This window comes from Phaethon lepturus, unplaced genomic scaffold, assembly GCF_000687285.1.
Source record: "Phaethon lepturus isolate BGI_N335 unplaced genomic scaffold, ASM68728v1 scaffold1902, whole genome shotgun sequence".
In the NCBI taxonomy this organism is placed as follows: Eukaryota; Metazoa; Chordata; class Aves; order Phaethontiformes; family Phaethontidae; genus Phaethon; species Phaethon lepturus.
The window spans coordinates 10559-34943 of NW_010523924.1; the positions used below are offsets into that span (position 1 = coordinate 10559).

General features: G+C 39.7%; 1 protein-coding gene across 1 annotated transcript in view; it reads right to left on the minus strand.

Annotated features, from left to right (window-relative positions):
• Nucleotides 1–326: 326 nt before the first annotated feature.
• The window catches only part of PLXNB2 (plexin B2), a gene marked incomplete at its 5' end in the record, with an annotated part of 32335 nt that continues 8276 nt past the window's right edge, over nucleotides 327–24385 (minus strand). The window contains 14 exons of the mRNA XM_010282250.1: nucleotides 327–621; nucleotides 3544–3618; nucleotides 5625–5700; nucleotides 6439–6503; nucleotides 7005–7152; nucleotides 7744–7904; nucleotides 9631–9785; nucleotides 14935–15019; nucleotides 15914–16014; nucleotides 16993–17149; nucleotides 20381–20527; nucleotides 20626–20692; nucleotides 21473–21654; nucleotides 22643–22872. Of these exons, the coding sequence (XP_010280552.1) occupies nucleotides 517–621; nucleotides 3544–3618; nucleotides 5625–5700; nucleotides 6439–6503; nucleotides 7005–7152; nucleotides 7744–7904; nucleotides 9631–9785; nucleotides 14935–15019; nucleotides 15914–16014; nucleotides 16993–17149; nucleotides 20381–20527; nucleotides 20626–20692; nucleotides 21473–21654; nucleotides 22643–22872 (1754 nt within the window). The remainder of the gene's footprint in view (nucleotides 622–3543; nucleotides 3619–5624; nucleotides 5701–6438; nucleotides 6504–7004; nucleotides 7153–7743; nucleotides 7905–9630; nucleotides 9786–14934; nucleotides 15020–15913; nucleotides 16015–16992; nucleotides 17150–20380; nucleotides 20528–20625; nucleotides 20693–21472; nucleotides 21655–22642; nucleotides 22873–24385) is intronic.

A 24385-nucleotide genomic window follows, 5' to 3' on the forward strand; every position in this document is an offset into this window, starting at 1 on the left:
TTAGATCTTCCAGAGAAATCAGACACGTTGTTCACGATGTTCATTATCAGCATAGACTAAGTTTTAGAGCTATATGGAAGTCAATTTCCAGTTATCAAAATAAAAGGGGATATTGCATGTGTCTCTGAGTATGTTATTGTTTTCCTAGTACAAATATTGCTTAAAGTAGAAAGGATGCTATAGTATTGAATTTACTTGCATAATGAATCCTAAATGCTGATGTCTCAAATTCTACTCAATTAAACGAACTGTAGGTTTTCCTTCTTCCACCCCCCACCCTGCCCCCAACCAAAGGACTCTCTTTCCCATAGAAGATTCATTTACACACAACACAGCTTTTAATTAGAAGCATAATTTACAGTAAAAATTTTTTACATTACACCTCTGCTATCAAAAAAACATGAAATCTTTCATTTAAAGTTGTAATTATACATTAAAAAATAGAACACTATTTCCTTAACAGGAAGAATGAATTTGAACATCTTCAGATCAGATTTCTTTATTGCGGCTTTTGAGTCAAAGGTCAGTCACTTTATTCTCTAACGCAGCTGCTATTTGCTGTAAACGGAAGGCAAGCTGCATTTTTTGTGCAGCTGGATCCTCTTCAAGTGCATTTATAATCTGGAAGAAATAAACACAGAATGTTTAGAATCATTTAGCTTAAAATACACTACATAGTTCCTGGACCAAGTGTTTGATACTACTTTGGTTGTAAAGGATCTTTCGCATTCACTCTGCACCAAAGATAAAGTCCATCTAGTAGGCCCCATGTTCTCTTTTTGCACAAAGGCAATAAAAGTGATCGTCTTCATTACTTCAGTTAAGTTGCTGTGATGTTTCCCATTATGCTGGGATCCAAGCAAATTAATAGGTAGTACTTTATCTTGTGAAATACTACATTCCAAGATGGAGCAGGCAGGGGAAAAAGGTCTTTATAGCTATTTAAGAAACAGTGCTTTTACTTACAGTGCACCCTACAAGGCTAAGGGTCATTTACCAGACCCATGAGCTTTGGTTATGAGAAGCTCCTGGGTGGTCCACGCACAGCATAAGGTAGGGCAACGCGAGGTCTCTTGTGTCTGTAGGCAACGCGATGAAGAAAACAGACTGGCCACAGTGTCAGGGAGCTGCAACAGGGAGCTGCCGGCAGCTCCCCTTTTGCTCTCGCAAGAAATGCCGAGGCTCTGGCCCAGCACCACGTAGCTCAGGAAGCAAAGAGCTCGTCAGAGGAGCCCCCCAGCATCCCGCACGCAGCCTCTGCTATACGGAACATGTATAGAGGAAGGTATGAGTCTAAGACACAAGGGATTTGAAAACAAGAGCTAGAAAAGGTCAACTGTTATGAGAAGGCTTTTCTTCAAATAGAGTTTTTTAGGGCTTCTCAAGATCAAATTTCAAAGGTTTTGAAAGGTTTTCATTTCCACCATCCTTTAGGGAAACTTTTCCATCAACTATTAGATTTCTCCATTAGAAGAATGTATTACACAGCAAAACTGTTGCTTCTCTAGAACTGGCTTTATTAATAAAAGTCAGACACTGTAATCAAGCAGAAACCTTCAGCTCTGTTGAAATACTATATAAACTTGAAAGTACAAGAACTGGAGAAATAGAGTTTGCCTGTCATTCACTACCTGTGGTTCTTACTACTCCTTGCACATCATTGACAATGCAGATTAATGCAGACAGCGTCAATCTAGCCAATAATTTCACTTTGAAGGGCTGGTATAGCGTTTGAGTTTCAAACACTGGAGCAAATTTGTTTAGAAATAATTATTATAATGAATTTGTTTTTAAAGCGTGAAAATGTTTCTACAAGACAAAGTTAATAAACACTTATTGCGGTATTTAAATTGGACCTAATTTAATCTGATATTGTTCCCTTAATTTAAACAATTACATCTAGCTGTAACTACTCAAATCTAGACTAAATAATTCATTATTATCTCTGCTGGTGAATATATCCTTCATATAAATGTGGACAAGTAGAATGTACCCACTTAGTCATTGTCAAGCCCTGCAGAGATGCAGAAGGTACAGCGCATGCTGGGAACCACTGCGTCAGTAATAAACACAAGGGCAGCTGCAAAATGTTCCAATTTATGCAAATTAAAACATTTTCATGGAAAAGAAATAAGCTCGATTAATTTTATTGAATGGTTCTTGACAGATTATCTCCATAACTCTGAATTAGCAGCCTTTTCATCAGACACACCTTGTTGTCATACAGTGATGTACGTGAAACGAAGAGCTGCAGCTACGCACTGGGCTTTGCTGGCCTGCCACTGATGAAGTCCCACAGACCAGCGACTCCACCGGCACCTGCCACCAAACATGAACCCACGAGTGGAAGCAGGGACAGAGGGGTGTGGAAGAATCAGGGCTTTACGGTTCATCTGTCATCCAGGGTCCCTGAGTGTTTCCGTAAGAGGTCAAGCCCTGGGTACGTTCGGGAAGGCGTTGAAAGCCAGCTTGGTTAGCGCTGGGGACGAGGGGCGAGGAAACCAACGCCATCGGGAAGCCTCTGGGCGCTTCCCTGACTGACCCTCATTGCAAGACTTCTCAGGGTGATTTGATTTTCCCTGCTTACATCTGTTGAGAAGCTGCGACAGGCAGGCTGCTCCTGTGTAAAGCAGCTGCAGTGAAGCTGAGGATGAGACTCACTGCCTTTAGTGCTAAATATAAGTGAAAACACGAACTGTGCTGAGGTGCAAGACAAACTGAAGAGCGCTCACATGTACTGTACTCCTTTTTGATTCAGCATCTGTTCTTACTTGCTTTGATTTAATTCTGAGAGCTTTCTGGAGGCATTCATTTCCATGGAAACCTTTGAATAAAAGTTTCCTTCTCTCTTTTTGTTTTCAGATTAAGTTTGGAGAGCCATAGCCACAGCCCAACTACACTGGGATATTCTTTGTCCGCCTTTCCACAGGGTGTGAAAAACCCAAGAAATGTTTTGGATTGAATCTATGACTCTCCTTTTGAATCAGGCTATATTCAACAGTTACTCTACTTTGGTTTACCTTGGGCAGCCACTTCATTTGGCATGGCAAAACAGGGACAACAGCATGCATGGAAGTTTTAAGTGCATCTTAACTAATGAAAAAGGCATGGCCCCATTCCTACCAGCAAAACAAGTTTAATGGATTGTTCCTAACAGAAAAGACACTGGCTTGAAAACTGATATAGCTCTGATGACTACTTTTTGCTTAGTGACATTCTTATGTCCTAATTCTTAGGAATTCTTAGGAATTAAGATGGTAGTACTGAAGAGAAATGACTTTTAAATCTATTTCTCTTTCAGATCTTGTTAAACTATCACTACCAAAACCAGATAGCCCACAATGAAATTTTTCATTTATAACACACCCTTGACCAGTGTAATTGCCAAGCAAGGTGTGTAACTGCAAAGTGAGAGCTTTCTGCTCAGCATTGCTTTTACCTGATTATCCAGGGAATTCCAGAAGTTGTTCCTTTAGACTGAGGTTAGCCTTCATAACATTTTACCACTGACAATAAAACATGACAATAAAAGCTTCAACTTACCTCATCATAGTATTTGTTAGTATACTGGTAGAGTTGGTGTAGAGCCACAAGTGTATTTAAGGAATCGGTATGTGCCTGTTAAAACAACACAAGCAGGCAGCAAACGTGTCAAAATATGATCACAGACAGCTGAAAGTTAGGCACATACCAACTGTTGGACACAATATACAAGATTTTCAAATGCAAGCTTAACAAATGTAACTTTTGTTAAATGACAGTTGGGGCAGAAAAAAGGGGTGAGAAAACTTTTGCTTGGTGATTTTTAGATCAAGACTTTCCCACTGGTGTTTTTCCAGCCTGCCCACAACTCTAACACTGGAGGTGGAAAATATTTTGAACTCTGAATGTCAAACCACAGACTACAGCTCAAACATCTGCTAACAGCACGGGTATGCATAACGAAAGCATTTACTCAGTACAGTCTACGTATTGTTGAGATATTAAGCGTTAGTTCTGTCACTGTCACGGCTGTTTGAAATCCTTTCTCCAGCTCCTTTTTAGCTCTTTGAAATTATTCACACCTCACTATAGCAAAGGTGTAACTCGTCAAGATCAGAAGCACACGTATGTTTGGAAAAAGCCATCTGAATCATGAAGATGGAAGGGGGGTGGTGGGGGAGGGGGAGAGAGAGAGAGAGAGTGAAAGGACTTTGAATGAAGCAGGAAATAACCCTTCCATTACCTCTTCTTCCCTCCCCCCTGATATTTAACTTGTTTAGTGAATGTGCTCTACCTGTCTAAACAGATGTTTTTCATTCAAATGTATAGGATGCAAGTTTCTAGCTATGCCTTTAGTCTTTTAAGTTAGTTAAGAAAATGAAGACTTGCAAAATATTGCTACTGGCATAAAAAATTACCCAAGGAAAGGGCAGCAGAGAAACATCCATCTTTCTGTGCTCTATAAAAGTAATTTCTAGAGCTGGTCAAAATTTGCAATGTTTAATCATTCCTTCCGTATTCATTTTTATCATAATTTATAATGTCAATAGAAAAGATCAACATATTCTGCTGATGTTAAAATATTCTATTGAATTTACTTTTAATCACCAAATGTTTTAATTTTATATCCATCTCAATTTGTGTAATAAATAAAGTGAACTGGAAAATGAACTGTCACTGCAGATGAGTTTTGTAGTGAATGACTGAAAATAGAAATGCTCTCATGAGGATGTTGATCTGCAAAATGTTAGTCCTAAGGGCACTGAAATAAACAAACCACGAAAAATTCCCCAAACATCCTCCTTACACTAGAACTCTTCAACTAAATTAAGCAAATGAGCAAACCAGCCAGTAAGTACGCTGTCTCTTTGCCCAGGCTAAACAACATCTTTTAAGACTGGTGAGGGCCTCTCCTGGTTCTCCACGTTAAATCGAGTGCTTCGAAGGTACGAGCCTGCTCTAGCTAAGCTGAGCTGCAGAGTGGACAGGGTCTTTCAAGACTGAAGCAGGCTTTGTAGTGTCTTTGCTCCAGCAGTCTCCAGCCAGAGTCCCCAGCTAGCAACTACCCCCCTCCGCCCTTCTCCATGAGAAGTAACCCCCAATAACCTATAATGCAAAAACAAAAAGTGCCACTGAGTGAGCACATGGTGAGCTTCTCACGTGCAGCGTAAAGCAGAAGTATTACCCTCGGATAGACAGCTCTAAAATAGGCTATACTTAACGTATGTGCCTCCTCTTTCATTTCTGGAATCTAATTTTTGCTGCGGTAGGACTCTGAATTCAGTCATTACTTGTTATCAGTATGATCAATGCTTAAAATCCTCTATATGCTGTGGAGAGAAAACACAATTCAAGAGCGCTATCATTTTTCCACAATGGATGTGAAAAAAATCTGATTGCTTTGCTCTGGCACCTACATCACTCAGGTTAGTGATGATAAGCATTCTTGGTTCCGTTCAATAATCAACATTTCAAAAGGCTAAAAGGCATGACTACACTAAACAGCAGTATTTCAGGGATTTAGGAAATAACTCATTTGATGTTTGCACATACAAAAAACCACTTGTTGAGTTAGAAAGAGAAGACAAACAGTGCTATACTTGGCTCCAACTTCAGGACAAGAAAATGGAATTTATTCTTACCCTAGAAATCTCTGCTAGATGGGTATTCATGTCTTGGTCACTAACTGGCACCATCTGACGAATACCTTTGTAGTAACTGCAACAGATGAAAACAGACTTTCAGTTAGGTGAAATACATTGTGGTTTTCTGGTAATTCTGTCTTTCAATTTTGCAATTATTTTAAACATGCTTTCTAATAATGCAGGATATGCTCTACCACAACAGAGCAATGATTCGTTTAGTAACCCTGCCTTCCAACAGTCATTAGTACCTTCACAACAGAGGCAAATCATACCTGATTGTACAGGCCACACCACAGGAAAGAAATCTATTTATAATTGCAGCCGATGATGATTTTAGGTCTTCAAACTTTTGAAGTCATCAGCTAGCAAGAGTTTTGTCCTGCGGCAGATCTTCTGTGGTATTCACAGAATTGCCAATTAGTAAATAAATAAAGTCAGGGATGGAATAGAAGAAAATGTGGTTGTGAAAATGTTTCCAGGATTTGATCTCTACTGAGTTATGGAAGTGCAGTGTTGGTTAGACAGACTGTATGGGTAACAACAACCACTGCAGAACACAGCATCGTATTTTCTCCTGAATAAATCCATCCCTCTGTCTGTACAGACATGAACGTGCACTGGGTCATACGGTGCTCCATTTCAACCCTGCCAACGCCACCACCAAGGGAATGTTTTAACATTCAGGTGTAAAATTTTTAACATTTGACAGTTGACTTTGACTACTACCTCAGCATTCATTTTTCCCCTTACATAGGCTTAAGGCTTAAAGCCCTAACAACTCTGAATAAGCATGAAAAGAATCTATACTTACTCTTCCACCATTTTCTTATAGTTAGAGATTTCTTTTGCGTAAAGTAATTTATTACTCGGAGAATCCTGAAAAATTTATAACAGAGAGAAACTTGGTTGATTTATGAACATCTCTAGGAAGCAAAAGAAAGTCAAGAACTTAAGATCAAGCCTTTATATTCACATGCACTTAAGCTTTACAGATATTAACATCTGGATACTTAGTAACATTGGTGAGATTATTTGTCCCACCAATGAAGTTTACAGACGGCATTGCTGTTGAGTTTTACAAACATGTCAGTGCCAGATGATACTAAATTATTGGTGGACGTGAGATAATTAGTTCTTTAACTTTCTTTTTATAAAAGCAGTTGCTATTTTCTCCTTTTTATAAATATCAATTGGCAGATTCCACAGGAACACTGACATGTTCACATACCTGTTAAGTGGTGAAATGCTAACTTCATTATAAAACTAAAAAGAAACTATCAAGGCTGTATCTCCGCAGAGAATGGGTATGGTCTATAAGGATGCCCTTTGTCTTGTCAGGCATGAGTGTAGTCAGGATGTAAAATGCAAATCACTTACTCTGCTTAATTTGTGCTCTGTTCTTGTGCAAGCATCCATGAAAGTCTGTGCAATGACTGACAAGGAAGCATCCACTACTTCATGAACATGAACATCAAAGATAAAATGGGGATTTTTCAGTATGTTTACCCAGAATCTAAGAGGCAGGCTGCAAAGCAAGAAGAAAGATAAATAATCCTTTTTAGACAGTAAATGTTCTACAACAAGCAAATCACATGAAATTAAGTACAAGTTTTGCATTTTGATCTCCTCACAACAGTGAAGCTTAGTTTTATATTTCAACATTTACACAAGCTATCCGTTGTCTGGTTTCCATGTCTGAAAACCAAGCCTTTACCTCTCTCACAGAAAAACTCAGCTGAGAAGAATCTTGAGTTCCCCAAAATAGCAAGAGAAGATGTCTGCATGGTTAGAGAAATTACCCAAGTAGTATTTTATTACATTTTGTGCTTTGACAGGTAAATCTAGTCCCATTTGCCTCTTGGTTTCCTCTTCTCTGAGGAAAGACAAAAAGTGTTAAATCTGCCAGTGACAACCCTATAGGTAGCCTGGTTTCATTTTTGCAGCTTCGAGGCTTACAGGGAATCCTTTTGATCATGTAAACGTATTATCTCAATTAAAATGATTCTCAGAATTATAAATGAAATGTACTTTAATTTGTGGTAGGAGTGCCAGTACATACCTGGGAATTACACTCTCATTTCTCTCCAATACGAGTATTACTCTGTTCATACTGTACCTGTTTGTTTTCCAGATGTGAATGGTATCTTCATCCTTGATGTCATGTTTTTCTGCTTGCTCATCAAGAAAGTCAAAGAAGTATTTCACAGCTGGTGGCACCACATGGTTTGAGTTGAGCACGCTATGAAAGAAGTTATCTACAAACTGCTGAAGTGTCCCCTAAAAGCAAATTTAAAAAAAAAAAATATTACATTTGTGTTACAGGCTGAACTTCATGCCATCCTGGAATCTTTTATTCCTATTGACACTAACAGCCCGTTAATCCAGCTGCAGTCACTGGTGGCCTTCATCCTGAGTGCTAAGGGCACTGGTGACAAAACCAAGCAACTTATTAGTGCAGTGACCTTGCAAACTGCCAACACAGTTAAAGACCTTCTAGAAAACAATTTTATGTTCTAGCCTGACAGGTTGTGACTTCACCAACTATTCTATGGTTTGCACAGAAAGGTGTGCTTTCAGCTTGACAGAAGCAGCAGGTTGTGAAGTATACAACACATTTACACTTCAGGGTTATTGTGGACATAAAATAATTGTTACCCATTTTTAATGGTTTTGCAGCTTCCCACCTCCAGTTTCTCTAACGCCAGAGCACCGTGCAATTTTTAGAAACAGAGAGGGAAAAGTACCAGTGAGCATTTGACTTTTTGTTTAAGGACAAGCACTTGGGTCTCATCAGACACCCAGTCTGGCGCAGCTCCATGAGCTCCACCGAGCCCAAGGTGTGAAGTGTCCCAGGAGGGCTGTGTGCTTGGTTGGTTTCCTGCATCTGCGTCGACCTTAGAGACTGCAACCCCAGAGACTGTCCCCTTGTTTTAGAGATGACCCTGTTGAGGCCACATGCAGTTCATCCCTGCTCAGCTGGTTGGCCCTACGGACACATTTGAAGGGCTGAATCCTCTCCCTCACCATCACTCCAGCTGCCAGCCTCAGAACAGGACAGGGACTGAGAAGGCAAGGAGCCCTAAGCCACTCTGCTGTCAGCAAGGACACATGGACAGTCCTTAGGTTGTAGGGGTAGCTGTGGTCCCAGCCATAACATCTCACTAGCTCTGTATGAGTTAGTAAAGCTCCAGACTGGTAATCATCTATAAACTAGCTATCGAGAATAGAAAAGCAGCAGCTACAAAGGAGTTATTAAGAGAAGAGATGGATGTAAGCATCTTGCTGGCTCTGTGTCCTGAGTCTATGACATCTATGCACAGACTTTCCTTCACATCCTCTTTCACACTTGGACAAATGGCCTTAGCTGGAGCCAGAACACCCTCATTTTCATGAGGAGCCTGGCTTTAGGGTCAACAACTTTCACACTTGGACAAATGGCCTTAGCTCCTTTTCATGAGGAGCCTGGCTTTAGGGTCAACAAACACATTATTCTAAATTCTTTCTGAAGGAGGAATGCTTTGCAAAATTATTTTCCTTGTGATCCATTCTGCAGTATAAGCACTAAAAATACTTTAAAAGGACAATAAGGATTATTTTAAAACATTTTTATTTTTTCTAGGTTATACTGCAGCATTGGTCACACACAAGAACAGGGAAATATAAGGCTCTCTAGCAGTTTATAAAGCATTTGGTTCAAAAGAAAACCCAACAAAATATCTAAACAGGTGGCACAAGAGAATATCCGTCTTTGACTTGCAAGAAAAATCTTTAACAAACACATAATCATGGTTCTGAGCTTTGATCAGGAGTTATATTTTATCTCTTTCCCAGTCATGTTTCTCAGGGCATATCAATCACTTGCAGCCCTGAACACCAGCTTGTATGTACATGACACCTATTCAAAATTGCAGCCAAATGCATGACTAATAGTTGCATCATTTTCTTTAGTTGTACCTCAAGATCTATAGAAGTAAAGTGTAACTGTGGCACATCTGAGCCCTACCTTCACAGAAAGAAGTCTGGTCAGGTAGATTTCTGTAATAGCTTTGGTCCTCTCTTTTTCTTTCACGCTGCCCCGCTTTGATTTACCTTCATCTATTTCATCTACTGGCCGGACTAGATGCCAGACCTTATTTTCATCTTCCAGGAGTGCATGCCCTAGAAACAGTAATCACAATAATTACAAAAAACACCCCCCACACAAAACAGCAACACGAAAATAAGCACATACATAAGTACCTGCAAGATCTTTACTCCCTATCCTTAACATATCTGTCCTGTTGCCAAGAGCATCTCGATTACTCTGTTCCCGTCCATACAGAACTCAAGTACTAGATGTTCAATAATACATAAGCTGAAAAAGCTTGCTTTTGTCAAGAACAAAGGGAGAGGAAGGAATCACACAATAAGAAAACTCCTGTTTAGTCACGTAAGCACAGTATATGTATTTTTTGAGGTCCACACACTTAAGTATTCTACCCCTTTGTGAATTCTTGGAGACATGATCAAGTTACAGAAACTCAGCTAGGTCTGACCCAACAGCCACCACAGAAAGAGCGATCATAGCCTACTCCAGTTGCAAGGCAAGATATTGTTGTAGCAGCTCTGGTTAATTTGGCAGTGGCAATTTAAGAATTTATTATCTCAACCTTTTTTCTAGGTATCACCATTACAATTTACATTTTTACACTGACTGCTGAGTTCAAAGTAAGGTAACTCAGTTCAAACCTGCCTTTATCAGCATTTGACCAGCACCACTTGACTTTGTAGTTGAAAGAAGGAAAAATGCATCCCTGTGTTGAAAAGACATGAACTCCAGCAGACAGAGGTAATGACTGCTGCAAATTCAAAATCCATTATAATAAGATTTTTAAGAATTTGTTTGTTGGTATTCACAGCTCAAACCAGAGAAAGAGTCACATCAAGTCTGTTACCTATAGCAGAAACAGGAGTAAGCACCTGGATGGTAATGACAGCTCATCTGATTATAACGCCTTGCTATGCTATCCATGGCTTGGTCATGCATCTGGTCCCTGAGCTTAGTTCAATGATCACACAGCGGAATAAAGGGAGTCTTGCATTTGAGCATCAACATGAATGTTCAGACAAACTCTACACCTGAGAATCTTTTGTTACGAACAGTTCTAAAAGAGATGATACAATTGCTTTAACTTGCAATTAATATCCCTTGAAAAAAAATTCAGTGTCACAAACTTAGTTTCAAATCTCCTGGTTTTGCTTGTTCTTCCTTTAATTTCCAAATTTTTGTATCTACTTGGTATAGTCCCTAAAATTGATGGTGCTTTTCCAGTGGAAGCTACCAAATCGGTGCATTTTAAATCACTGATATCTTAAAAATGTGGAAGTTATTTTTCCCATGAAAATTGTGATTCAGCCCTATTGCACAAATTATCTTGCATTACTGCTAAGTTTTATGCTTTAATATACGTATCTAACGTTAACTGAATCCCAGTAACAGCAGAAAATACCAGTTTCTAATTGCATGAATTTTGTCCTTTCAAATCTTTGGCCATAGTAGTTTATTAACTAAGCTCCTCTACAGCTGCATTAAATTTACCAGCTTGCATGTATGTTTGATATTTTATATCACAGGGGAGAATAACATTTATGTGTAATCTGGCCAAGCCAATACTTCTGCGTGAATCTACTTCATATATCCTCACAAAAAGCATTAGCGATGCAATCTTCCGGGGCCTTTACTTCTTTTCAACCAGCCAGGGAAAAAAAACCAAACCCCATATTAAGTCACGTTGTCCTTTGAGAGTCCTTAATTTGACTTGGAAGTTCATGTGAATGAAGCAAGAAAGAAATAAAAGCTATCACTTTGTTTTGAAGCAGCTGCGATTTCGCAATCGATACCTTTCATAGCGATCACCTGCCAGTACGGCGCGAACCGCTGCTGGGCCTGAACTCCGGAATTTCTGTTGCAATGCCTGCTATTTACTTTTGTAAATTAATAGATCAAATCACGCAGTTAGCGCAGAAACTATTTTACACTTCTGCTCCCTCCTTTGATTCAAAGGAATTTATCCTCTCTGTGCCCTCCTGATGGTATATGGCCCAGTTTAACTCTGGAGAGAAGAGAAACGACCGAAGGTGTTTCCACTGGGATTACTGGCCCTTATGGGCAGCTGAACGTGGTCCGTGTTCGTTTAGCAACAACAGAATTGGCTACTAGTGAAATAGTAGTTATTTCATAGGAAAGTAGGGATTAAGAGACCACAGCTCAACCAGATGAACTTCTGCCACACCAAGATCCCACTTCATGACTAAAAATAGCAGGAAGAAAGAGGAAGAGAAATTCAGAACATGGGGCAACAAACCGTGTCAGCAGTATGGTTGCTAAGCGAAAATAACATTTCCGTGAGATAATATTTTCCCCAATGGAAAAGTAGGAGGTGAAGAAAATAAAAGATAGGGGAAAGCACCTCCTTTTTTATCGCGGTAGCCACATTATGTGTCAAGCCGTAAGCGGGGAGAAGACTGTGCCCACTGGGTCAAATGCTTGCCTCCGAACCCTTTGTCTTGGCCCTTGGGAATTCTTTGGCCAACACAAAATAATGCTGGGGGAGGTTAATGCCAAATATTGACTGCGCTGACTAATTATAGCGGTATGAACCGTGATGTAAACATGATGGAGGCAAGTGAGATGGTGACAGGCGATGCAGCCCCTTTCCCCTTGCATGGCCTGCAGCAAATTAGCTTCCCTCCAGTCTCTTCCCCCGCTGTGAATACACTGCTCCATGGAGGTGAAGGAAGGGCTGCCCAACATGGATCTGCAATCTCTGCCTATTTTTATTCAGCATTAGTCTATCAGTAGCGCTGATCTGCAACCCTCTATTTTTATTCAACATTTAAAAAGGAAAACAATAACCCAGAGAAAAACCCCAGAATAACAGAGTGTGTTGTTTTGGCTTATAGTTCAGTACAGAAATACTAGCATGAAATCATTGAAACCATTCTCCATCTTGATACAAATTAGTAATTGCATTTATAATTTCCAGAAGCAAAAGATGCTGCATTTAATTTGTCACAACCTCCAGCTTCTAGTGTCTTCCTGTTAGCAGCTGTGAATCAAAAGCAGTGCGGAAGCAATGCCAGGTTTTAGAGCAACATCTCTGAGCATGGTTTTACATTTTTGTGGAAAGCCTAGTACTTTGGCAGACAGTCAATGGCTTCAGCTGACACTTCTCAACGCAAAAGGTGCAAGTTAATGAGAGACTCTGAATAAACGCAAAACCACTTTGTCACAAGCCTCATTCATAGAGCTGGGATAGGATTTCTATTTATTCCCACCCTGTAAATCCCTGTGTCATATAAACGCGTATGTGTGGGAGGGGAAGCCTCTGACCCTCTCCTCTCCCTTTTATACACATAGCATCTCACAAATCGCTGTCACTGCGGGCTCTCGCTTTGCACTAGCTTTGTAACATTTTATGGCTTTCCAAAAGAACAAGTTGGCACCAGATAGCACCCTTCGGCGCTAAAGAAAATAGGCTAGCCTGGCATGAAATGCCATCTTCCCAAATTTGTACACTACCATGGTGCAAGACAGGATGTGGAGAAGAAACATGGTGGGAGTCATCTTCACTCCATACTTTGGGATCTGAATTCTCTCTGCAGATTTTTCTCTTGTGTACCAGAGCCCTTGGGTGACAGCACTGTCCCCAGAAGTCTGCTTTCTCTTTACAATTTAGTATGCCACACGTATAACTAAGGAGTTCATCTTGGAGTAGAGATCATGTATGTTCAAAACGCTTCATCATACTGAATCATAGCTGAAGATGTAATCATAGAGGAGGAGGAAAGAAAAAAAACAACAAACCAACAAAAACCAAAACTGCATGGTCTGGTCCTCTACTGCCTGCCACAAGGGTAGCGAGGTGGGGAGGGTGGAGTCCAGGAGCCCAGAACGGGCGACTGAACTCTGTGTTAAGCAAGCAGCGCAAGCTAAGGACACCACCAGGCTCCACTCACGGTCCACTCCACTTCTTTAGAGTGGAGGCGACCACCGCCTCAGCTGTTATCTCAGCAATTGGTGCAACCAAACTCAACAGGGACTGCGAACCATGCCCCCGCCCAGCTGCGCTTCTCTATATTAAACTGAAGGGCTTTTTAAGTCAACATGCGGGGTCAGCACCTGCTGTGACAGAGTAGCCACCCCTGAGCCAACTGTGGCAGGCACTTGCAGTAAAGGAGTGAGAAGACAGCAGCAGAGGCATAGCCACGACCATTAGAAGATCCTTCAAGGACATTGGAGAAAGTCTCAACAGAAAGCATCCAGGAGGACAGAGTAAAAAGTAAATGGCAAGTAACTCTGCCTGTCCTCATTTCCTGGCCAACACTCAACACAAATCAAATGGAATTCTGCACATTTTTGTTAAATAGCGATACACGTCAGAGCTACCATCTGAGAGCCATCTTCTTGAAAAGTGTACATTTCTGGCATATTATTTCCAATCTTTTTGACTGCCCAGCCCTTGAAACCTATTAAATCTAAGAACAGTAAATCTGTTTAAAGGAATTAAACTATTAGTCTAGCAATGACTTTTGCAATCAGTGCTAGACAGAAAAGCATATCAAAAGAGTTCATAGAAGAATGATCTCAACAATTATCATTCCATAAATCTAAATTCTACCTTGTGTAAAATAAGTGAATATAATGACAAAGAAAAGGAGAAATTGAACATCTGAAATGTAAAGGAAACACGTGACAAAGAACATAAATTTACAAGTAAATATTTTCATTAAAATCTGAGTGCATTTTAGGCTATAATGGATATTGTGTCTCAAGAGGTTTTGAGATAAAGGAAATTGGTCTAGACAGAACACTAACATATAGAAGTTAAAGCTTTAAAAGACAGGTTGCAACCTAACAGGTTGTCTTCCATGTTGAGAAGTCCAGCATACTGTAGCAGACAGCAATACCAGAATTATGCAACAGCTGCTTTAGTGATGTGAAAGAGAGGAAACATTTTAAGGAAATTCCTGACACTAACTTACAGTGGATTGCAAACCTCAAGGAGAACAAAGGAATTGTGGAAAACACTTCATCTAAAGAGATAACACATATGGAATGAACGTGGCTTTTATAGTGAGGACAAAGAAAACCATTGCAAGAGTGCAGTGGGTAACACACAACAAATAAGCCCTATATAGTCTGGTGGGGAATATCTAGCACCACAGACATGCTTGATAAACAAAATCAAGACAGCAGGGTCACTCTCTCTGTGTGGGTTTTGACTTCTAGTCATTTTGGGAGGTAATGAAACCACAAGATACTTACTCTCCCCTGGGACATCTTGCTGATTATCCTCTGGCTGCTGGGAAATTCCCATTTTTGATAAGATGAGTGTGGCACCATCTCGGACCTTTGAAAATACAAACACAGGGATGTTATTCGAAAGAAGTATGCACTACTGAACCTCTTTCTTAGCGTCTAAACTGCGGTTTCTGTAACCTTTGGCAGGGAATCTGGACCTATGATTAATGCTGCCCTTCAAAGTCTTCTTGGGCAACTGGCTTTGCAATTCACAACAGACTGCCCCCCCTTCCTTTAAGAAGAGATCCCATCAGCACCTCCTCTGAGATTACTGAAAATGCGAGAAGCATCAACAAGACTTCAGTGGTTCCTCTACCCGCTGTGGGCGCCCTTTGTACAAAAATGGGGTTTATAATGAAGAGTCCGCCCTGTCTGTTTTCTGAGGGAAAACTAACTTCTATCTTTCCTAGTCGGGGTTTCTGTTGTTAGAAAGCAATAAATAGCATATGAAGGGAAGGTAAGCAGTTTGCAAGTGGTTGGTAGAGTGCACAGTCCGAAACCTAAAACAGACAGTACAAAAACGTCAACATCTGCTCTCCTCACCGGGCTGTTGAACAAACCAGACCAACCCAAAATCTATTTAGCAGCAGAGCAAGGACAAAAACAATTCTCAGGGGTAGGAAGTGGTAGAGAAAAGAAGAGATGAATACGAGACCTTGCGAAAAGAACTTTTGAATGTTCAAAAGGGAATTTGGATTTAGACACTGCTATGATGAGGAAACCAAAGTGCTGGCATTTAGGTATGTTTCTGGTAAGATATTTGGGCAGTGTGTCTAGACCTAGCCTCTCACACTCCCAAGCTTTTACTGCCTAGACCCAGAGCTAGGGTTTTTTTTTGATTCTTTATGTAGCACAGAAGTTTCTCTAAAAACAAATAAAGATTTTATTTATTACTAGAGAACAGTTAACAGATGCGAACAACTGCTCTGAAACACCTCCTTACATTATAATGCATTAGTGTGTTGATACGTTTCCATCTGCCATCTCTTTGGGATGTTAAATCCAAGTCTGAGAGGATCTGTGCAGTAGAACCTGGACGCCACTCTAAGGGGTAATAAAAATGAGAAAAAACAGTTTTTAACCATGTGCAAAAATAACTACACCAAGAACATAGTTTAGAGACCCATTGATGCATTGTGGAACATTAAAAGAAGTAATTTGGCACATGCCACGATGAGGGTGTTTTATTGCTTAATAGTTTGGTCTTTATTACAGAAGTTTGCATGAACTGCTCCTAACCATGGACATGACTTCTGATTACTTTCCATAGAAAGTCAAATTCCTTTGCACAGAATACTACAAATACATATAACAAGAACTGCTATCAGTCCAAAATAGAATGTATGGAATAGAAAAGGCATTTTTAGGGAATTTACTAGGACTTTCTGAAGAGCAAGAATTGCATTCTGCACTTTCAGATTAAGGCAGTAATGAAGATATTGCAAAACTATTAATTGGAGCTTTTATTATGAGACTATTAGGCCTTTTAAGTTACGTCAATTTTTTTTTTTTTTCTCAAGAGAAGAACAGCAATTTTGAAAGCCTTCAAGGAGGATGATTTTTCAGAGGCTGGGTGGCTCACCATCTCCTAAAAGTGCAGCTCCCGTAAGTTATAATTCTTTTGAATAACCATGATAAAGGCAAGTCAAAATCAGTATCAGTTTCTGAAATTGCATCATTACTTCTCCATCAGTTAATTGTCCATGCTGTCATTATCACATTAATTAGTACCTGAGATACCGACTCTGGCAGACATGAATACATTTGTGCTAACAGTCATTAACAGGCTCTTTGCACACTAATGACAGAACACCAAAACTTCAAGAGTCAGAAAAAAGAATCCTGTAAGAAAGCATTAATTTTTAATGCATATTAAGATTGCTGCAATATGCTGTATTTTTGCATCCAGCTGAACATGAATTAAAATTTAAAAAAAATTATTTTATAGACATTTTTGGGGAAAATACAAAATCACACAACATGTTTCACCTGCTCAATATAGCATCACACGTAGCTACCTACCAAGAACTACACTTTCAGCTTTTGGCCACTGAGAACACGGCAGATTTCGATAGACTTGATCTATTATCTTTTCCTTTACTTGTGATATAGTATCACAGTTCAGCACTTTCACAGGTATGGAATCGGTTCCTCCATCTTGTACATATACATTTACTGTCTGTAAAAAAACAATGTACATGGTTAAGTCAAATCAGCGCTGAATTACCTCTGAATCTGTTTTTCTGCGTGATTTAAATGCAAACAATATCTAAAATCCACTATGCAATGATTATTGCACAGCAGCACATATTTGCAATGGGAGTATGGATTATTTGAGGGATCCTTTGCTGTTATGCAGCCAACCAGCTATCATAAATTCCAGCTAATTCCTGCCACTATGACAAAACAGAAAAGATGCAGAATAGATTTACTCATGTCTCATGTGCTACTATTATTGAGTCTTGGGAATTTAATAAAGAGGGACACACAAAAACAAAGCAGTTGGACCATATAGCCTTGGAACATAGAAGAGCACAAGTAATGCAGTGTGCAAACTTAATGAGTTCCCAATAATCATTTGAGCTGCACTTTGCTGAACTCCTAGACTATTGTGTGCTTTTGCCTTCCTTTACGCTGTCTTCATGGTCGTGGTTTTACTTCTCCAGTTGAGCGGACTAGGTCTGTGCATATGGCGATTTAACATGGCTCAACTGATGAGCAGTGACTTGTTCAGCTCCCGTAACTTTACCTCCTGTTACCAGCTGTTCATTAGACACATATAAATACACACATACTTGCACGCAGACACGAATATATATGTATATATAAAAGCCATTTATATAATCTTTGGTGTTTGAAGACTTCAGTTACTGCTTACTGTTGTCAGAATAACTCTAATAGCTCCAGGAAATACACCGAACTAGTTTATGCTAGTTCTAGAATATTTTTGGATAGTATTGACATGGGTTTTTTTCACATTAAAGAGAATTTCTTGAAAGCCTGTAATTTGCTAAATCTAAACTGATTTTTTTAAAATTAGCTTCACTATGTAAGTGTCAGTTTTAATAGAGACAAAAGCAAATGAGAAAACAATGGCCAGGAAACCTCTGCAGAAGGATGAAAACCACAAAACCCAAATATATGTTATGAAAAGCCTCTTTCTTTTGTGAGCTGAGTCAGTACAACAGCTCAGAGGCCTCGTGGATCTTTTGCCTGTCAGGTAGCTTTGGAGGCGAGGCACATCGGAAGCACCGCAGCTCTCAGATACATATGGTCCTGCCAACCATAATGCCTGAATTTATCATCTCAAGCCTCAGAAATAAACTTGCATGGCTGGTATTTTTAAACAGTGAAGAAAAGCTATGCCATACGGCAGTCAAATTAAACATGATTGCACTGTCCCTTGACAGAACTCTCAAACTAATAATGAGATTTCACCTTCCTTTTCCTATTAGCTTTATGGTAATTAGACATGATTTTGCTGCTGGTTCAGTATGCAGCATGTCAGTGTAACCAGCGATGCAAAACAGATTCGTCTTTTAAATAAGAACAATTAGAGAGCAGACAACTGCTCTATACTGTACTTTCTCACCGTGTCTCACTTTCAGGCAGAAGTGAACTAATTAACTCATGCTTTAACCTACCTTGGTGCAAAAATGCTCCCTAACTCTTCACAGTTACCACAATGTCATCATCACACCATAGACCCCAATAATTTATAGCAATAGTAACCCGCTTCATAGTCTTTCTTCATACATATGTATCTCTCTCATCATCTTCCATGCATGCACACACATAAAATCTTTGTTTGATGGAAAATCTGTAAATCTGGACCAAATACTGCTATTATACAATGTTATAATGTTTAATATCTAGCTAGTATGCTTGTTGTGCCTACATCTGATTGCATACACAAATTTTCTGCTTTCACACTGCATTCATTTAGCTTAATTGCAGGCACTGGCTTTTTTATGAAAAGAAACAGACTGAATAAAGAATTATTGCCATTAAGTCTTACACGATGTACAGTGCAAGTAAATTTTGTTCTCCATACACAAGAGAAAATATAACCAGCATTGTTAGTGTGGTTTCTATGGGTGGCACTTTCAGCTCAGATATGAAGATGACAACTCAACTAATCCCCAAAATATCAATTGAACTTAAAATATTTCTTCTTGCCCAGCACACCCTTTTACTCCAGGCAGACCAGGTCACAGTCTAGTGATTCTGTGAGTGAAAGTCCTACAGCAATCTCCTCACATCAGCCAACCCATCAACACCTTCAGAATACACAAAATGGTGATTTTTTTTTTTTAGCAGGACTTAATAAAGCTTTTTATTAAGTTTCTCTTTCCACACTGCAGATATGTCACTGCATCCTTCTCAGTTGGAGACAACCACAAATGGCTCCTAATGTCTCAATAAAAGAAATCAGAGAGGGAAAAAAAATTCCTGTGTTGGTCTTTGAAGGACAGTCTGTGCATCTTTGATATTCATTACACTGTATCCTGAAGAAAACCAGCAAGACTGTCAGAAAAAGTAAAACTAGAATTTTCGCTCCCTAAACAGCTAAGGAGCTGGCTGCTTCAGTTTTTTAAAAAGACAGTGAATCTATGTGCTGGAATCTGGTTGAAAAAGTGGTGGAAATTTGTGGCAGTGAGCAGAATTAACTCAAAGCAGAATTCGTAATAGAAGAGAACTGAACCATGGCACTGGTGATCAGATTCAGGAGGTGGCGGAGCTCAGATGGGCAGTTCCTGGGGCAGGGGTGTCCAATTCATCCCACTTGAAGCACCTAACATGGGTCTCCAGAACTGCCTGTAGAGGCAGCTTCCCCTCATCACTGTAGGGAATTACTTCCTTAGGGGGAAATAAACCCCTTTCAAGGCCAGTTGGGATGCCCATGTTCAGGAGAGTTTGACTCGCACAAGAAGAAGTGAAGAAATAGGTTCATAAAGTGCTTTGGAGATTGCAGAGCCAACATGTTCTCTAAAATGATGTTTTGATATGTTGTTGAGCAGCAATCACAAGGGAGGAAGGCAACCCGAAGTTCAAGCATAATGTTAGTGCAAGAATTCTGCAAAAATCAGTTGCCAGTTAATTTAGGTGGGAAAAGGGAAGGAGCCAAACACCCGGACCACTGTTCAGACAGACTTTGAAAATTATGAAAGGGATTTACTGAAATGGATTCCACAGTGGCAGGACTTGGATTTAACACTTGGAAGATACTTTATAATTCTATTTTCCTGCTTGGAGACTTGCTTTGGTCAAACTATTGACAGTCCTGCCCATGACCAGAATTTCTATGCAGACCACAGAAGTCCAGAAAAGTATGTACAGACTCAACACTACAGGACTTAATTTTAAGAGAAAAAATTATGTTATAATATATTAATCATGCTTCGCTTACCAACTGTGTATACTCTACATCATCTCCCAGTAAGCCTGTGTCATTCAATGTATACTTGGCTTTCTTTAGCACAGCATCCACTGGGCCTTTTTCTACCTGGTGTTTGATAGCCTTGAACAATTTATAAAGAGGCTCCCCGGCATTGTCCTGTTTAAAGGAAAGGAAATGAAATAAAGCAAAACCAGTGATATAGTCAATGCAGCATGTTTAAGTATTGTTGATAAAAAATCCCACAGGCATCTTACCTTGAGGTACTGATATAAACAAATAGACATCCAGTTAGACAACATTCTCTCAACAACCGTTTCAGATCTGAAAAAAAAAAAAACCCCAACCCCGAGTATGGTAAGGGTACTTAATGACAAAGTTTTAAAGAAAAACATTGCTTGCTTGAAATATAATATTTTTACATGCTTAACTGCATGTGCTCTCCTAATGCATGATTTCCCTATAGAGTCTTGAGAGCATATACTTGCTTTAGGATAAGTGCTTTGTATTGCTCATCATTCCTGGGTACCTTCAACTCATTACTGAAAAGCATACATCCTTCATGCAAAGTCTTAAATGGGGTCTACGCTGTGAGAGCTAAAAAATTAACCTAGTTGTGCAGTTACTGGGAAAATAATCTACAGATTACAAAGCCACAACATACACAGAGCAAGGTCCTTTGTAATTTATTTAGGATAACAACAGGGTTAAAAACACTAGAACAAGCCCTCACTGAATTCACAATGCAGGCTGATTATGTATGCTCGTTATGGAGATGATGTGTGGTATAAATGCTAGATAATTTGGAATAAAATTAGCTTAAAAAGTAAATTAAATGTTTGGTATTGTATTTTGAAGTAAGGTAGATGTTTCATTAATCTCAGTGCAGATTCTACACTACAGTATTTGAATAAGGAAATCTGTTGCCAGCAGTTCTGCCTATGCCTTCCACAGCTCTTCCCAGTGAGCTTGTCTTCCTAATATGCTTGGGCCAGGCTACTTCTGACTTTCACGGATAGCTGGCATTTTAATATAGTCACATTGCAAAAGAAATACATTTACAGAAAACCAGAGGACTACAGAAAATATGGCAATCATTCAAACCTTCTTAGCATTAGCTTTGGGTTTTTGGCCACAACATACTGCTCCATCAGTTCCAAGAACAGCGTCCTCATGATGTCAGTATAGTATTCTAGTTTTCCATGTAAAGCAACTGTCAGTAAAGATGCAAAATACACTTTAGCTCGAGCAGAGAATTCCCTTTGGTTTTCCAGCGTGTGAATAAACTGAAACAGAAAACAAATGCAAAATCAAGTCAGATGACAGGTTTCTGAAGAACCTCAACACTTGTCTGCACTAAGACGACAAGCAATATTATTTTAACATTAATCTCCTCAGCACAGAATGGAAAAGTTTTCAGAAGTTTGAAAAAACTACTTATAAGAAAACGGTGCCTATAATTTCTTTTTAGACAGACACACAGTGTACTGGACTAACCCAAGGAATGTTTATATACTTTAACTGAAGGATGCTTTACCTAAATGAAAAAAGGTGTTCTGTGACAATTTTTTAAAAGATAAAACCAAGTCCCCTCTCCCTCAAATTCTCAGTCCTTTCACATCAAATTGCAAAAACACAAATCTAAGTTCACCTGGGAACATGCTCTCATCTGCCGTAAACTGTAACGCTACCATTAACTAGCTCAGTACTGAAGCCTTATTTGAAAAAAGGAGGAAAAAGTTAGAAGCCTAAATCTATATTTAAGTGTCTGACAATCAGCCTCAGCTTTTGAGAGTGAGCAATTAGAACTCTCTTCAGAGCTGCTGTGAGCACTCATCAAACTTGACGAACAGGCCATTTGAGGAGCCTCTGCCTCTCTGGGACAGAGATCCAGCAGATGGCTGCCTGCAGGTGACTCCCGTGATGAACAAGGATGGAATCAGCATTCTCCGATCACGTTTCTTAAAAGGCTAAACCAAACTTGTAACACCAGTTTTTATGCCAGATTGGGTAATACCTGTTTTCCTACAGCCACTGCAATGTTGACTAACTCCATACTAAGTGACCTGGCACAGAAATATGATCTTGCCTCTCCGCCCCATCAGGAAGCTCTGGCTGTGATGCCATGCATCTGCAGCAGTTACTGTGGAACCAGAACCATATGAAAATCACTTATTGTTAATAATGTTGGTTCAGCTGTGCTTGCAAACCTACTGTCTTGCACACACAGGTATGCCTAGCTAAGAGACAAGGCGAATCTACTTCAGTACTCACATTAATGAGAAATGATTTGCTATTGAGGAGGTTGGAGAACTGGTTCAAAGCCTGCTCCACAGTCTGTCGCCTGGCCTCAGGAATATCCAGCTTCCCCGTGATCATCACGTCTTTCTCTCCATCTTTGGAGGGCAAGAAGAAGACTCTGTCTGTGTAGGTTTTGTAGTCCAGTACTGGAATTCCAGCTTCATTGATATCATTTGTTTGATCCTCCATCTCTATCATTAGATCTGGAATATGCAATGCAGTTTAAAGGTTCATTTTAAAAAAGCCTGCAGCTTTTTTAGGCAACATTATCTCTTTGGGTGCCTTGTAATGGAGAAAAGGCAACTTGACACCAAAAACCCTATTTCAACTCACATTTTCTCTTGCTATTTTTACCAATTATCCTGTTAACTACAACCACAGCTAATCCTATGGTGACATGAGGATAACTGCCTTTAGCACAGATGGTTTCCTTGTTGCTGCCTATCCAAAAAAGGGCCTTAATGGATGTCTGGGTGAGTTCATATATGAATGTAGGATATATGAATGTATATGAATGTAGGATCATAGCACAGAGACAAAAAAAGACACTGCAATATTGTTTTCTTGGTTGTTTTTTTTTAAATACAAATTCTATTCCCTCTGAGTCTAGGTAGTAATAAAAGTTCTTTTAAAAAACACACAGCAATGAAGGAAAGAAAGGTTTAAAGTGTAAAGCATGCTAATTTAATTGGAAGGAAGGGGACAGCAGGAAGGAAGAAGGTTAAATGGTTCATTGCAATTGATGGAAACATTTCTGTGGGACTCAGAAGCTCTGAAGTTCTTAAAAGGGATAACAATTAGGGAATCATCCTTTGGACCAGCTATTCTAGCTGAAGGCTTTCCAATTACCCAATATTGCTGATTGACTAGAATACCGTGCTAATTAATATAGTGACCTATCGTCTCAGCAATTTTATTGCTCTTACTCATTCATTTACCTCTATGTCTTACAGGATTCAGCAAAGCCAAGGGAGAAAGCATCTTGTGGTTTCCAGCTTTGTGGTATTTTTACTTCCTTCCTGATGTCCCTTTCCTTGCCTGTCTTTGGTCCCATGTATTTTAGACTGTCTGCACTTCGTGCTGTTGACATTACAGTTTCACAGTATGGATCCAGAACATGTTTTGACTTCGACATTTTATTTTACTGTCAGCCAAGGTGGATGCAGTTTAGGAACTGGATTACTCCTTGGATGTGCATTCTACTTCCCCAGTGTTTGTGCTTGGTGGAACAGAGAGGAAACCTTCCACCCAATGCACAGCAGGACTCTGTAGCCTCCTATGAGGGGTGTCAGCAAGAGAAAGGCACCTTCTCCCTTCAAAAACGGGTATGAAGTTCCATGGGAGAGGCCGTGAGAGGGAGGGCTGTTAACCTTGATTCACAGTTCAAAATGCAGTTTGAAATGAAGCCCATTTGCGAATAGTTCTTGATTCAAACATTTGCGTATAGTTCATGTCCAGAATCTGGAAGGAGCCAGTTTTCCAGAGAAAACAAGGTGGTACAAGAAAAGAACATCCTGTCCCAGAAATGCCAGAAAAACAAGACTGGGAGAGGCTTCCAGCACGGCCAAAATCTTTGAGATACCCTGAGCTTCTTAAATTAATTTCAAACTCTAACCTGAAATTGCTGTTTAATTCAATCCTGCTTTTTAGCCACTGCCAATATGAAATAATCTATTTCTCTTTAGAAATAAAACATGTGGGGTTTTTTCAGTAGAG